The sequence below is a fragment of the Typopeltis vanoorti genome, chromosome 9 (genome assembly GCF_054136105.1).
Source record: "Typopeltis vanoorti isolate ZY-2024b chromosome 9, IOZ_Tvanoo_1.0, whole genome shotgun sequence".
Lineage (NCBI taxonomy): Eukaryota > Metazoa > Arthropoda > Arachnida > Uropygi > Thelyphonidae > Typopeltis > Typopeltis vanoorti.
The window spans coordinates 135,947,825-135,965,422 of NC_143557.1; the positions used below are offsets into that span (position 1 = coordinate 135,947,825).

At 36.7% G+C, this 17,598-nt stretch overlaps 1 protein-coding gene across 5 annotated transcripts in view; it reads left to right on the forward strand.

The window, feature by feature from the left end:
- The window catches only part of LOC150103595 (CD109 antigen-like), a 716,838-nt gene that overhangs the window by 593,814 nt on the left and 105,426 nt on the right, over nt 1-17,598 (forward strand). For all 5 annotated transcript variants that reach the window (XM_090397638.1, XM_090397642.1, XM_090397639.1 and 2 more), the window contains 2 exons: nt 1,081-1,173; nt 17,315-17,501. In XM_090397638.1, the coding sequence (XP_090253764.1) occupies nt 1,081-1,173; nt 17,315-17,501 (280 nt within the window). The remainder of the gene's footprint in view (nt 1-1,080; nt 1,174-17,314; nt 17,502-17,598) is intronic.

Sequence of the window (17,598 nt, forward strand, 5' to 3'; positions counted from 1 at the left end):
AAACTTGTTGCACACCACTAGTCTTCTTAATTAATTTCGTCTTCTTATCATTGGTCAGGAAACTCACAACTAATTCACCACTCTCCGTGCAAAAAATCTAGTCCATACATCCTTACTAACCACACTCTTACACAATTTCCACGGATGGCCCCTAGTTCTTTGAATATATTGAAAAATTTCCTTTGCATCAATTTTATAAAACCCCTTTAATATATTATAGGTTCCTATCATTCCACTCTGTTTTCCACCTGTCAACCAAACTTTGTAATCCACACACCTTCAACCTGTCCTCATATTCCACACCTCTTACCAGCTTAGCTTAATCACTCATCTCGGAATCTCTTCTGCCACCTCCTGAGTCCCAAGAAATCTGGGTTACCGAATCTGTGCACGGTAGTCAAGATGCAGCCAAATTATAGCTTTATAAAGAGGGGGATTATAACTTCCCTATCTTTACATGTTAGCATTTTTTTTAACATCTAAGTAATCCTTTGAGCTATTTTACTATTGCAATATGCCCTCTGAACTTCAACTCTCTGTCCACAATTATCCCAAAGTCCCTAGCCTCATCAGCCTCCTTTTCTCATGATTTCCTCATCAATTTCCAATTAAACAGTTTTTACTCAGTGTGATTTTTCATTGTGATTCATGCTGGAAGTAATACTATGAAAAGCACCAACCAGAGAAGCCTAATATCAATAATATCTTTAATTATGGTATTCTATATATGTATATGAATATTATGATAAATATAAAACAGAAAGAACAAAACATTGGAAAAATTCAGCAAGCTGGTAATGAAGTGATTTTAATTTAGTCAGTATTTGATTTTCAAGTTGAAAATAAAATTTAAAAAATCTTATTTTAAATAAAACTTAAAAGAAAAAAGAAATATTATTAAATATTGAAATAAAATATTGTAATGAAATCTTTAATTTCTGCAAATAGCATTTTAAGGATTATATAATATTTGAGTGTAGTTATTTTATACTTGTATTATTGATAGAAACTCATCATATGATCTCACTAATTTGCTGTATGTACCTCATTAAATATATATTTTTTTTTATTTAATGTTAGTCAGAGCGGCTATATGACAGTGTGAAATATCGAAACATATCTCTGACTGCTCATGTTCTCATTACTCTTACTGAAGTTAAAGATCTCAGAGGGGTAAGACATTTTGTTTGTCATCAATATAAAGTTAATTTATACTTATAATTTTTATTAAATATTTTGCTGTTTAGAAAAAAAAGATATGATGACAGCATACTGTTGATTGTTAAGATAAAAAATATTATCATCATTATTATAACCCAAGCTTCTCCATGGAGTCAAGATACACTCTTCACAATAGACTATTCTTCATGCAGTTCCTATCATACTTCTTCTTAAGCCCATTTATTTACTGACAGAGCCTACAACTCTCGTGGAAAGGCTTAGACATTGGTTATACATTCTTACTAAATAGCTTAAGGAAATTACAACGTACAATAGAATATACATTAAAATAAATTTTAATACACTTCCAATATTTCGGCAATGTCACGTTGCCATTATCACAGGAACTTAAATACCAGACATGTGCATGCAAGCACAACACACAGTAAATGAGGAACGAAGCAGGAAGCTATTCTTTCTCCTAAAAGTCCTGATGGTGCCCCCTAGTGGGCAATGTTGGTATTCTTGGCCAATTGGACTGAAGGTCTTCTGATGTAGGTTTCCCAAATTTGGGGCAGTCTCATGCACCCAAATTTGTTTAGGTTTGGATTGTTTCTTAGGGATGAGGCTGATTCCATGAATAGCCTTTCATATTTGAATTTGAAGAGCCTGCAACTGTTTCTGGTAACCCATTCCACTCATTACTCTCCAAGCAGAAAATCTAGTCCCAATATCCTTGCTAACAACATTCCTATACAACTTCTGGAGATGACTCCTTATTTTCCCACTTCTTGCAATATATTGGAAATTTTCTTCTTTATCCATCTATAAAACTACTTTGTAAATTTTATGTTTATGGTATCCCTTTTTTCTGCCTGTTAACTAAATTTTGTAACCCACATACTTCAATTAATTTTTATAAGCCATTTTACAGCCCTGTTGCCATAATCACATGCTTCTGAATCTTCTCCACTCAGAACCAGCTTTAGGATTTTTTTTCTGTTGCCCCAAGCAATTTTAGCACCTCCCTCCTTTTTTTTGTGTTAATTTTTGCATTTTTTTGCTTCAAAATTAAAAAAAACATGAAAATATAAAATTTGCATTTCACAAAATAAAAACTTTTCCTACCTACTAAGGTAGTCAATTTTATTTAAATGCAGTCATAATTACAAAATTACAATACTGAAGATTTCAAAAAAAAAAAAAAAAAGTATTTTTCATATTGATGGAATATCACATTCATGTGCCATATCCTATCTAGGAGGTTGACTGCCATGATGTGACTCATGGTTGAGTATGGGTGTAATGATACGTGGTGAGGACCTTATCTCTTCCACATATTATCATAAGTATTCATAGCTGTAAATCCGTGTGTATTCACCCGGTTTGCCTGTTCGGGACAAGAAACCGGAGTTTCTAGGTGAAAAAACCCTCTACCTCTATATGAGACTGGCTAACTCACCTTTAGTTGAAAGAGACCAAATAAAGGTTCCTCGCATCGTGGAGGGAAATCGAATCCAGGTCTTTACGATTAAAGGGCTTCGTCTATACTGACTGAGCTATAAAGGTTCTTAATGGAATATCACCCTTGTAAATTTGGTGTACCATATGCACTTTCTTTGCTGTTGCCCAGAAAGTCAGTTCTTTTTCCAGGTGACCAAATCTGGATCCAGTATTTGCATGTAATAACTTCCTTATTTTCTATATTTCAGTATGTAATTTGGCAATTTTATCTGTTTCACAATGTGTTCTCTGAATTTCTGCAAGAAGCGCAATATGTTGATGGACCACAAGACTTGTCTGAATCAGAGTAGGAAACATGGTATCATAAGTGAAATGGATGAGAGAGAGAGAGAGAGATTGTGTGAATGTTAAGAAAGTGTGTGAAACTGATAAGTGAAGGAAAGAATGTAACTGACAATAAGAAAAAGCATTCAAGAATGATAGTGAAAAACAGAGAGCAATTAATGGTAAGATAGTGAACATAGCTCACAACAAAAAAACCGTATGCAACTGAAGACTGCACATGCTAAGAATGAATGACAGCAAAAAAATGATGCAAGATTTGAAAGAAGAGTTGGTAAAGATGAGGCAAAAGATGAAGTGGATGCAGAGTGAAATTAAATAAATCATAGATGTGTATGGATGATAACTAAATACTTAAGGAATTGACAGCGTACACTAGAAATATAAATTAAATCAACTTTAATATATACTTTCCGATATTTCAGCAATGGCACGTTGCCATCTTCATGGGAACTTAAGATAAAGACACGTGCACGCAAGTACTACATAACAGCAAATGAGAATCGAAGCAAGAAAGCTACCGTTTTCCTAAAGTCCTGATGGTGCCCCCTGGTAGGCTATATTAGGTGTTCTTGGCCTTTGGGCTGAAGTTCTTCTGATATATGTTTCCCAAATTTGGGGCAGTCTTATGCATCCAAATTTGCTGATGTTTGGTATGTTCCTAAGGGCTGAGGCTGATTCCATGAATAGTCTTTCATATTTGAACTTGATGTGGTGTATTACTGTGGCTTTCTTCCACCTTATTCTGTGGCGAGTATCCAGAGCATGGTCTGCAAGCCCAGAGTGGCTGTACTGGTGAAATTGGATGTAGTCCTTATGTTCTTAGATTCTGATATTTGCTACGCATGGATATTTTATATTCTGATATTTGCTGTCCTGACTGTTTGGCCAAAGTAGGACAATTTACAGCTGCAAGGGACCTGGTATACACCAGGTAGGTCTATAGGAAGTGGTTGGTCTTTAGTGGAGCAGATAAGCGATTCCAATTTTCTATATGGTCTGTAACAAGAGGTCAAGTCATGTTTTTTTAGGATTCTGTTGATGTGTATGGATGTGTATGTGTATGGAAGAGTGAAGAAGACTGATAATGAATGATGGCCATATGGAGGAGGTAATGGAAGACTCACGAGTGGTATTGTATGAGAATTTCATAATTACAGGTGTGGCGGATGAGAAGATAAATAAGGTTTGTTTTCCAGGAGGTAGAATGAGTGATTGAAGCTTTGGTAAGCAAGCAAAAGAATTGGTAGTGATAGTAGGAATGAATGACTTGATTGGAAACAAGGAGAATGTAAGACTGGATATCAGAAGGTTGAGAGAAGTTGCTGAGAAGAATAAAAGATGATAGTGTGATAGGAAAGGTAGTCAGTGTGTTGTCCAGGTATGAACTGTGATGACTTGAGGCAGAGAGCAAAGATTATGAATGATATGTCAGCAGAAAAATGTGAAGAGAAAGGAGTGCAGTTTGTGAATGAATGGAATGAGGTTGAAGTACCAATGGAACTGTATAAGAGTGATGGACTGCATTTAAATGGTTTCGTTGTGTGCTGAGTCATCTAGAGAGGCTACCGCTGGAAGGGAGAATAATGAGTGCACAAAGCAGATCTGAGCAAGCAAAAAGCAAGAGCAGAAGATTAAGAAAGGAGGCATTAAAGGAGTTCTTATGAATGGAGAAGTGGGCAGCATGGTATGGAGAATGAGAGAACAAGTGTGCAAGATAAACATGGAAATGGGGGAGTCCAGGTGGACAGAAGGATACAGCATGAGAAAGCTTGATGCACAAAGAGAAAGTGAATGTGTGAGTACACAAGAAAAGAATGAGATGGCCTGGGATGTAGGGAAGCAGTTGGGTTTGGAGAGGGTTTATGGATGGGTCATTAGTCAGAAGAATGACTTGATGAAGGCATGGAAAAGTCAAATCTAATAGGTGGCATCAGTGAAACTCTTCAGAGATCCAGAAACGAACCATTATGTTTGTACTCATAAGTTTAATGGAATAAACACAGTTCATATGCATAATTAAACACATTTAATCATGCCTATATTTTGTCTGTCATTGAGACACCATCAGGGTAGCAATATTAAAATTGCAAAAACACAAACAAAATTGCACAACACAATAAGCGCAAAAAATTAGACTGAAAGTCATATGAGGGGCTAGCCTTAGCTGTTGGGCAGGAGATCCTGGGAATTAAAGTTTCATAAATCCCATTTAATATACCATGACATTTAATATACCATATTTATTGAGATTTGATTTTTTTTTTTTTAAATCTGTTGCTATCTCTAAAAAAAAGTCTTTCATGTTTGTATTTGTTGTGGTGAAGCTTAGTAGTTTTCTTCCATTTGATTCTGTGCACAGCATCCAAAGTATGTTCTTTTAGACCTAACTGATCATACTTATGGCAGCAGATGTATTTCTTATGTTCTTCTAGACAGATATTTGCAGATCTTCCAGTATTACCATTATGTGATAATTTGCAAGAACAAGAAACTTTGTAAACACCTGGAAATAGAGAGGAGATAGAGGATCCTTGGGAGAATGGATGAGGGCAGCCAGCTTCTAATGAGGTTTGAATGCAGTGCAGAAATTGTACTTTTTGTAGTTCTAGCCTTTTTTCTGAGAGGACACAGATATAAGGAACAATAATGGCATTACTATAGTTAGCATGTTGAGAAGGAAGTGAGAAGATGGGGAAAACAATTAATTTGTTGATCTTTTTTATTAACAGACCTTCATGGAATCAAGAAACTCATCGTGGGAGGTCCCACTCTCACATGCACAACTCATCATACCTCAACTTAAATGCATTCATTCTCCCTGCACTTACCACACTCTCTGGCAATGCATTCCAATCACCCAGCACTCTCCATTCAAAAAAATCTACTCCTCACCCCCCTTGATCACACCCACTTTATACAGCTTCCAAGAATGGCCTCTCGTTCTTCCCCTGTCTCCAGATATTCTATGAAAAATCTCATCCATTTCAATCTGGTAGTTTCCCCCTTACCAGCTTATTCATCTTGATCATGTCTCCTCCTCTTTCTGCTAGGCTTTGTAATTTGCATTATCTCAGTCTGTCCTCATATTCCACATTCTAGAGATCAAAAATTAACTTAATCATCTCCGAATCTCTCTAACATCTCATCATCCTTTTGAAAACCTGGTGACCAATTTTGTGTACAGTATCCATATGCAATTTGATCAAATCCTTGTACAGTAGAATCAAAACATATGTACTTCTACATCAGTGTTCTCTGCATCATTGCCATAATCCACTGTGTTGTCCTCACAATTTTAGCAAAACATCCACAAAATTGCAAGACCCTATCCACTATCATCCCCAGATCTTTAATCTCCTCCACTTCCTCTAAAATATCCCCACCAATTCTATACTCTGCAAAAAATAATTCAAAAGACATATTAAATATAACAATTTTGGTGAAGCAGGCCTCTCAGATCACACTCTCAACATCCTTCACTAAATTGATTGGAAAAGTACTTGCTCTTTACATCATACAAAAACCTGGTATGAAAGAAAATTTAAAGAAGCCTGTGAAATTCTGATTAATTACCCTAATCTCAACAATAATGGTGGCATAAAAATTCCAAGAATGTGGATGGCACATATTCAGCCTACTTAGTATTTAGCATACTTTAGGACTTTAAGCAATTTTCAGCTTTTATTGGAAACTATTCCATACCAATTGGTTGAAATTGATATATATAATCACAGTTATTTTATTTAAATTTATATATATATATATATATATATATAAATAAATACATGCAAATTTTATATATACAAATAAAAACATGTTGCTCACCAGCCCCATTTAATTTTGTAACCTAATAGATAATAATAATAATAATAGGACTCTAGCTTTGATGTAGTAAAGTTTTTTTTTTTTTTTTTTTTTTTTTTTTTTACCAGAGGTCAGGCCAATAATTGTTGTAACGGTTGGTCAGTAACTTTAGCAAACCATGTTGATTGTAGTGCCGCTTGTTTCTCTGTATATATGTGTACGCTCCAGACGATGACCCTGATATGAAGCTCGAAACGTCAAGTGTTCATTTTGGTTTATATTAAACTAAAGTTTTGCCTCTAACACAGTAGTTTATCTAACAACTGTATATCACGATTTAAGTCCTTTCCGATGTCATTTATATACAAATTAAACAACAGTGGCCCTAAAACAGACCCCTTGGGCACTCCATTATTGACTTTCCTCTTCTGGGATATCACTCCCCATACACAACCTGCTGATACCTATCAGACAGCCATTCTCCATTCCAATGCACTAATCTACAATCCAATCTCATCTGTTCCAATTTAACTACTAGTTTGTCATGTGGCAATCTATCGAAAGCTTTTGCAAAATCTAAATACAGTGATACCTCGGCTAATGAGTGACTCTGCTAACGAATTTTTCGGCTAACGAAGATTTTTTTCGCTGTTTTTCGGACTCGACTAAAAAATATGGATTCAGCTAACGAATGTTTTAGTGGACGTGTGCGCTAACATAAAGCAGCAAACATGAATGGCCGGGCCATTCCAGGAGCTTATCTTTTCCATCTGTGTGTGTGTGACAAAAAAATGAGCTGACCACATCAGTTTGGACACTTAATGCTGCCCTGGAAAAAGTTATGGCCAGACTGCTGCAAGATAAGAAGTGCTGTTTCCAGTGTTCAAGATGCTGAAGATGCTGCTGGGGAACTTGCTGCTGAAAATGCTGACATTGTAGATAAGATAGTCTCCTTGGGCAAAGCATTACATTTGGAGGTAAATGAAGAAGATGTAGAAGAATTAATTGAAGAACACTCAAAAGATCTGATAACAGAAGATCTTGAAGAGTTGAAAAAGCAACTGAATCAGGAAAGAGACAAGGAAGATAAAGAGTGCTCATCAGAGCAGGAGGACAGCAATAAAAAGGGAAGAATGCCAACAGGTGACATTAAAAAAAGATGCTGTACTACTGGGAAGAGTTTCAGTCTTTGGCTACAAAGTGGCATCCCAACAAAGCTGAAATTAACAGACTTTGTGTCTTGGTTGAAGACAAGTGTCAGAATCACTTTAAGAACATTCTGAAAAAAAGAGAAGTTCAGTCAACTTTGGACAGATTTTTGACTTCTCCCTTAGCAAAGAGACAGAGACCAGCTACTGAAGAAGAGGAGACTTACCTTGAATAAACTTTGAAAATTTGGAAGAAGAATAGTAAAAACATTGTGTACATATTTTCAGTTTAATAAAGTGTATATAATAGTGTAACGATCGTCAGTTTTTAATTCTACTTTCCATTCTCCTTCATCTAATTGGGTAGCTGTTCATCTTAGCCTTTGATGAGTTTTTGCCCTTTTATAGTGTGCTTTTTACTATTTAGACAGTTAAGTTTGGCAAGTGCAAGAAGAATGATTGTTATGGGAGATTTTAACTACAGTAGTATAAATTGGAGAGAGGAAGATGCATGTAGCAATAGGGGAATGGAATTTCTAGAATTCTTGAGGCACATATGTCTTAGACAACATGTAACAGAGGGAACAAGATGTTCAAGAGTTTTAGATTTGGTCATAGCATCAGAAGAGTTGATAATAACTGAGACGACATCTCTCCCACCAGTTGGAGAGAGTGACCATATGGTTTTGACTTGGAAAATGAATAGACATGCAGGAGTATCAAAAAGACGGGAACTTATGTGGAATTATAAAGCAGTTCATTATAATAGTCTTAGACGTCAACTTCAGAAAGTTTCATGGAGGGAGGAATTGGAAGGCCGGGATATCATTAGTGTGTGGGAAATTGCGAAGGAATATTTGTTAGCAGCAATGGTAAGTTGTATATTACGAGTGAGGAAGAGGACACAATTTGGAGTAAAGTGGATGACAAATAATATTAAACAGGAATTGCGAAAAAGAGGCTATGGAAGAGATATAAGGAGACAGGTGAAGAGAAGATGCATGAAGAATATAAGACACAGGCCAGAAGAGTGACTAGTGTGGTAAGGAAAGCGAAACTGGAATATGAGAGGAGATTGGCCCTAAGATCCAAAGAAAATCCTAGGGAATTTTTTAGCTATTTGGCCAGTAAGAGGAGAAATGACTGTGGAAGAATGATATTGTGGGATAAAAATGGGAATAGAGTGACTGATGCAGAGGACATAGTGGAATTGTTCAATGAACACTTTATTGGAATATTTCATCCTAGAGGAGTCAGTTTTAATGCTAGAGGGATAGGGCAGGTTCAAGGTTTAGAGGTACAGGAGGAGAGTGTGTTTCAGATACTGAGTACTCTGGATGTCAGTAAAGCTTTGGGACTGGATGGTATTTCACCACGAGTTTTGAGAGAATGTACTAGGGAACTGATAGTGCCTTTAACCTGGCTTTTCAATGAAAGTCTGGCTGCAGGAAAGATGCCCAGGGAATGGAAGGAAGGTAAGATAGTGCCATTGCATAAGGGTGGTAACAGACTGGAAGTGTCTAATTATAGGTCAGTTTGAGTCAACATGGATTTGTGAAGGGGTGCTCTTGTTTTAGAAATATGCTAGCATTTTATAATAAAGTTACAAGAACATTAGATGAGGAAAAGGCATATACTGCTATTTTCTTTGATTTAGCAAAGACATTTGACAGGGTGCTAACATGATAAGCTGATATTTTAGTTGCAGCACATGAGTTTGGATGTCAGGTTGGTGAACTGAATTAAGGATTGGCTGTCCGATAGGTATCAGAGAGTTGTGTATGGTGGAGCAATATCAAAGAGGCAGAAGGTGGGGTTTCACAGGGCTCAGTACTAGGACCTATATTGTTTAACCTTTATATCAATGGATTGCAAGGGGATATTCAGTTGTTTGTGGATGATGCGAAGCTGCGAAGGATTATTAGTAATAATGCACAGATGTATTAACCCTGCAAGAGGATTTGAATAAGCTAGATAGACGGGCAATTGAATGAGGATGTCAGTTTAATGCAGCAAAATGTAAGGTCTTGAGGTTTGGGAAACATCGATGGGATGCTGCATACTCTATGGGAGGAGTTATACTGGAAGAAGTAGAGGAGACAAGAGGTCTGGGGTTGATGATTGATAGAAACCTGAAATTTAGGGGACATATTGCAAAGGTGGTGAAGGTAACACAGAGGATTGCTGCAATTATGAGAAGGACACTGACCTGCAGAGATAAAAGGGTTATCATTCCGTTGTATAAGTCTCTGATCGGACCACACTTAGACTATTGTTCTCAGATTTGGTCCCTAGGATTTGAAGGGGATAAATTAACTGTGGAAAGGGTACAGAGATGGATGACAAAGATGGTTTCAGGACTGTACAATTTTGGTTATGAGGATCGGCTGAGGGAATGTGTACTGCAGAGTTTGGTGGATAGAAGAAGGAGAGGTGATATGATTGAGACTTTTAAACTGTTGAGAGGTAGTTACAGGGTTGACACTGGGGAGTTCTTTCGCTTGGTTGAACAGCGGGAAGGAGTGATGGCAAGAGGCCATCCCTGGAAGTTATGAAAGGAAACTGTGAGCAAGAGGGTGAGGAGTGGTTTCTTTGCATGGAGGGTGGTTGAACCGTGGAATGCATTACCTGATGGAGTGGTGAGAGCAAGAATGGTTAATGAGTTTAAGGAGTGGTATGATAGACTTTGTGCTTCTTAGGGGGGGGACCTACCCACGATGAGTCTTTTGACTCCATGGAGGCCTGAATAATAATAATTATTATTATTATTATTATCTTTAAATAGTAGGACAGCATCCAGAACGAATTAAACGATGTTCTATAGAAATCTACGGGAAATCATGTTTCGGCTAACAATTGTGATTCCAGAACGAATTATCTTCATTAGCCGAGGTATCACTCTATACTACTGTATATGTATCCCCTTGTCCAATGTATTCATCACCTTGTTATAATAAGTAAGCATATTGCAAACACAAAATCTTCCTTTAGCAAATCCATTTTGTCTATTAAAGAGAATTTTACTGCCCTCAACCCAGTTCTGATTCCTTGTCCTCATTAACTTCTCCAGCATCTGGACCACAGCTCCAAACAAGCAGATTGGCCCATAATTTAAAGCATTAGTCTTATTACCCGCTTTATTAAGTGGGACAATTTTGCCATCTTTCCACAACTTTGGAACCTGGGCTAATCTATGACTTATGTTAAAAATGTAAGTTAAAGCTGTTATTAACTCCCTTGAACATTCCCTGAAAACACGTTGGAAATATACCTTCAAGTCCCATGGCCTTGTTGATATCAAGTTTACTTTATTCCTCATATACCTCCTGCTCACTCATCATCATTGCTTCCTCCCCCATTCCCACTCTTTTCAATTTCTGCGTTATGTTACAATCACAAGGATGGAATACTTTAATGAATATCATTAAACATCTCTACTATATCCTCCTCAGTGTTTGTAATCCTCTCATAATCATTTTTCCTTCTACTGGCCACATATCAAAAAAAAAAAACTCCCTAGGATTCCTTTTAGTATAATTTGCTAATTGTTGCTCATACTGCACTTTTGCTACCCTTACTAATTAAGTCACCTTCCTTTCTTGCTCTCTCTGTACTCCTCATGTAACTGAGGAGTTACAATCATTATCTCCACTCATCTTGTGCTGCCTCCATAATACCTTTTCCTTTCAGATTGTATGCTTCACTTCTTCAGTCATCCATTTCACACCTACCTTATTTAATCGCCTGACCTGTGGAATACACTCAGTCACGGCCTCTGTCAGATACTTTTTTGAGTAGAGACCAAGCAGCATAAGCTTTTTTTTCACAAAAGTCCTGATATGGCTAGTCACTACCCAAGTGCTCACTTAATGGTCACTTTCACCAGATGGAGGAAGACTGACACTTCATTTACAACAATATCTTCTGATGAGATAATCAAATCTAAGATATCAATCCACATTTGCCTCTGTTACATACTGCTTAAGGTAGTTATTCCTTAAAAACTCAGAAATTCATTCTCTTTGGTTTCTGATGCTGTCTCTTCATTCCAGTCTATATTACCATTATTGAAATTGCCCATAATGATAACCCTTTTCTTATTAACCAGATCATTTGTCTAAAAATTTCCTTCTCACTGCCTTCTACATTACTAGGTCTATAGCAACACCCTTCTAAACATTTCATCCTGTCACCTTATACCTTCTTCTCCATAATTCCTTCTTCTTCAAAATTGCATGCTTTTCTTTTTCATTCATTCATTTCACATCCACCTTATTTGACTTCATGACCTTTTGATGTATTCAGACATTGCCTCTGCCAGACAAGTCTTAAGAAGATCTCCCTTCCTTTCAATTCTTTATTCTATGATGTAGCTACAAGCTGTCTGCCGAGTTTGTCATAATTACCAGCCTTATAGTTCTGCATATATCCCTTTCTGATAGAAGTCTTCATATGACTGGGCTACCACCCAAGTAATCACCTCATGGTCACTCTTGCTAACTGGAGGAAGATTCAACACCTCATTTACAATAACATGAAATGAGATAATCAAATCCAAGACCCTTGAGTCATGTGTGCCCTCTGATACATACGGCCTAACGTTGTGAGATAGCAGTGCAAAGGTGGTAACTCAGAAGATCTTGAAATAATGAGAAGGACATGGACATTGACCAGAAGAGGATGATACCAACATTGTGTTTCATTTTTTAAATCCCTGACTGCACCTATCTGGATTAATTGGCACAAATCTGATCATACAGATTTCAAAGGGGATGATGCATCTTTGTACCAAAAATGATATCAGGATACAGCTATGAGGGAAAAGAAGACAGAGGGTGATGTGATTAAACCATAGAAGTTGAAAAATATTTACTGGATGGATTACGCAAAGGATAGAAGAGGAAAAGAAGGATAAGGAGCTGCTGCTCAAAGTTGTATAAAGAATAGTGAACAAAGGAATGGGAAGCAGGGTTTTCTGCATGAGAATAATAGGTGCACTGGATACATTGACTTGGAGTGCAGATTTTAAGGTTAATATGATTAAAGACAATGGCATGATAGAATTTGTTGTCTAAAGCTGGTCTACTATGATGATTCTTTTAACTCTACATAGAGTTCCTGTGATAATAATTTTATAAAATAAGATATGATAAGCTTGATTTTATGCAGAAGGTATTCATTGAAGTTTTAGGAGCAAATACAAAAATTATTGTGTCCCTGGTAAATTTAGCGTTGAAAACTTTTTCTTTCATCTTTATCATAATGGTTCAATTCTACCACAATATCTATCACATCCCTTCTCAGCATCACTGTTATCATAATGTGTCATTTTACTACCATTGCTGTGTGATCTCAGAATTTCACTTCCTTGTCTATCATCACTGTGAGATCCCTAGTCTCATTAATTTCTTGAAACAAATTTTAGCTGACATCCATTATCATTTCCCATAGCACCATTATAAGTTGACGGGAAGATATATTTGGTTGGATGCTGCTATAGGCTAGGGAATGTGGAGAGTGGTGATAAAGAAATGTATAAACAACTTGGATTAGTGAACAAAGCAAGGATAATTATTATGGGTGATTTTAATTATGGTAGTATAGATTGGAATGAAGAAATAGTATTTGGGAAGAAGGAAAATGAATTTCTTGAGTTCTTGAGAGATAACTATCTCAGGCAGCATGTAAAAGAAGGGCACATGGGAATCGAGAGTTATCTGATCACATTGTTAGAGAATGTAATTGTGAGTGGGGTTTCACACTTTTCTCCAGTTGATGAGAGTGATCATGAAGTGATCACCTGGGTTGTGGCTAGCCATATGTGGACTTCTGTGAGGAAATGATATATGTGGAATTATAAGGCTGGTGATTGTGACAAGCTTAGGAGACATCTTGGAGTTATAGCATGGAATGAGGAGTTGAGCAGTAAGGAAATAAATACTGCTTGGGAACTGAAAGAAATACATAACATCATCAATGTGTGAATGTATTCCAAAGGCCAAAAGGCTGAATAAGGTAGGTGTAGGTATGGATGAATGAGGGACTTAAGCATAAAATCTGGAAGAAGAAGAAGGTACTTTGGAGGCAGTACAATAAGAATAATGGTAATAATTATTACATGAAGAGGATAAAGAACAAGCTAGGAGAGTGACTCAGTTAGTAAGGAAAACCAACATACAGTATGAGCAGAAATGGGCAAATCAGGCAAATAAAAACCCTAGAAAGTTTTTTAGATATGTGACAAGTAGAAGGCAGAATGATCATGGTAAGAAAATGTTAATGGATGAAAATGGTAGAATGGTAACTGCTACCAAACACATTGTTGAGGTATTCAGTGATTAATTTATAAGGGGGTTTCATTCTAATCAGGATGGAATCATGAAGAACTTAAGTGTAGAGGACATAGGAGAGGATGACTTAATTGTGAGTGAGCAGGAGGTATTTGAGGAAATAAATAACCTTGATGTCAATAAGGTAGGATTTGGTGACATATTACCATGCATCTTAAAGGAATGTTCCAGGGAATTGGCAGTAGCATTGGCATGCTTGCTTAATAAGAATCTTACAACAGCACAGTTTCCAAGAGAGTGGAAAGAAGGTTAAATTGTTCCAATGCATAAAGGTAGTGATGAGGCTTCAAATTATAGGCCAATCTGTATATCTGAAGTTGTGGTGAAGGTGCTAGAGAGAGATTGATGAGAAGCAGGATACAGAATTGGGTTGAAAACAGCAGTATTCTTTGTGGTTATCAGCACGGGTTTGTTAAGGGGAGATCATGTTTTACTAACTTACTTATGTACTATAACAAGGTGATGAATATCTTGGACAGGAGAAATGCATACACAGTGGTGTACTTGGATTTTGCAAAAAACTTTTGATAGGCTCCCACATGACAAACTATTAAATAAATTGAAACAGATGGGATTAAATAACAGACTTCTGAGGTGGATCAGTGACTGGCTGTCAGATAAGTATCAGAAAGTTGCATATGAGGGTGCGGTATCCCATAAGAGGAAGGTCACTAGCTAGTGGTGTACAGCAGCGGACAGTTTTGGGACCATTGTTGTTCAGTTTGTATGTTAATGATATTAGGATGGGTTTAATTAGTGATATGCAGCTGTTTGCAAATGATGCAAAATTGGTAAGAGCAATGCAGAGTCAAGCAGATGTTATGGCCTTGCAGGAGGACTTAAATAGATTGCATGAATGGGCAGGATAAGTGGAACTATCAGTTCAATGTTGCAAAGTGTAAGGTTTTGAAATTTGGTAAGCAATGATGGGATGCAAAGTATACACTTGGTGAGGAAACTTTAAAGGAGGTAGAGGAAATTAGAGATCTGGGATTGATGGTGGACAAAGGTCTGAAATTAAGGGGCCACATTGTACAAGTTGTGAAGATGTCACATCGAATAATAATTGCAATGATGTAGAAATAGAGTAGTTATGACGCCATTGTTTAAGGACTTCATCAGACCTCATATTGATTATTGTGCACAGATCTGGTCACCAGGTTTACATGGCGATGAGGATATGTTGGAAAGGGTAGTACCGAAAAGCTTCACAAAAGGTTGTCAGTGGTCTTTGGAATTTGGAGTACGAGGACAGATTAAGAGAATGTAAATTGCAAAGCCTCATGAATAGGAGGAAGAGGGGAGGGATATGATTGTGACATATAAGCTAGTCAGGGGTTGTTATTAGGTTGGCATGGAAGAGATTTTTCAAAGAATGAGAGAGGGATGTAGAACAAAAGGCTATTGCTGGAAACTGTATAAAGAGGGTGTGAGCAGAGGAGTGAGGAGTAAGTTCATTATATGGAGAGTGGTTGGTGAGTGGAATGCAGTATCTGGGTGTCTTGTGGTGTAGACATATTGAATCATTTTAAGGTATGGTTGGATGAGCATTGTGTGCAATAGTGTGTGCCTCCCACGATGAGTCTTTGACTCCATGGAGATCAGATGTTAATATAATAATAATATTAATAATAATAATACATAGATTTTTTGGCAAGTACTCCATATCAAAATTTCTCATTATTGCCCTACTCAACCGTGTATCCTTAGCAAACTTTCTCTTCAATCCTTTGTGAGTATAATTAATAATCAAATTGAATCTTAGCAGTCCTGGTACAGAACCTGTGTTGCTCAACTTGTCATCCTCAGTCTCTTAGATTCTTTCCTTCACTTTGTGATATCTATTATGAAGTCACTCTCTTTACCATGGCATTGGCTTATTTTCCATTCCCATCTACTCCAGTAATATAAATAATAAAATTTAGGGGACACATCGCCAAAATTGTGAAGACAACACAAAGACTTCTGGGAATGATGTGGAGGACACTGACGTGTAGAAGTAGGGAGATTCTTGTTCCATTGTATAAGGCTTTGATTAGGCCACATATGGACTATTGTGCCCAGATTTGGTCACTGGGTTTTCAGAAAGATGAAGAGATGTTGGAAAGGGTCCAAAGGCGACTGACTAAGGTAGTTTCTGACCTCTGGAATGTTGAGTATGAGGAAAGACTGAGAAGATGTAATTTGCAGAGTCTGGTGGAGAGAAGGAAGAGGGGAGATATGATAGAGACCAACAAGTTGGTAAGGGGTTATTATAAGATCAATGGTGGAGAAGTTCTACGGAGAATAGTGGGAGATCAGGGGAGAACCAGAGGTCATCCCTGGAAACTGTATAAAGAGGGTGTGAGTAGGGGAGTGAGAGGCAGTTTTTTTTTCATGCAGAGTTGTGAATGATGGGAATGCCTTGCCTGAGAGTGTGGTGACTGCAAGGAGTTTGAGTGTGTTTAAGACACAGTATGATGAGATGTGTGTGTCATAAAAGGACCTCCCAGATGAGTCTTTGACTCCATGAGGTCTTGGGAAATAATAATAATAATAATAATAATAATAATATCATGGTGATGAATGAAGAGATTAAGCTTGCAGTGAGAGAAGAAGACATTATGTAGGCAACATAAGAAGGTGACATAACGACAGTCAAGTAATTATTTTTCTGTGGTGGTGAAGGTATTTTATAACTGAATGTAATGTGTCTAGTTCATGGGACCAAATGTCAAATACGTTATCGATGTAGCATGGCTAGACATAGCATAGTATAGTTGTGTTGTTTGTTTTGTTTCTCTAAAAGTTCCATATCATTGTAGTTTCATCTATTAGTTTGTAAATTTTTCATTTCCTTGGCAGATTTTTCCTACCATCTGTGATTATTGAACAAATAGAAAAAATGGTTTCTGATTCATATTAACTTCTTAGTTAAAATCCTATAAAGGATCAGTATTTTTTTTGTCAACAAAACAGCATAATAGAATTGTTTGTAATGACAATTAGCAAATTTGTTTTTAAAGATTTTAATTATATTTGTTTTTCTTTCAACTATAATAGGAAATTGGATCACGTATTTCAACAGCAAAGAGACAAGCCCAGTTATATTTAGAAAGAATGTTGCATATTATTAGGGATTTTGAAGATCCTTATGAATTGGCTATAGTTGCATATGCTCTGACTGTTTCAAACAGTGTAGATGGGGATGAAGCATTTAATTTGCTTGATCTTAGAATGAAGGAAACAAGTAAGATGCTTAAAACAGCTAATATGTTTTGAATTTTATGTTTAAAATAAGTTTATTATATTACAACTATTAACATAGAAATATTATTATGACTTTA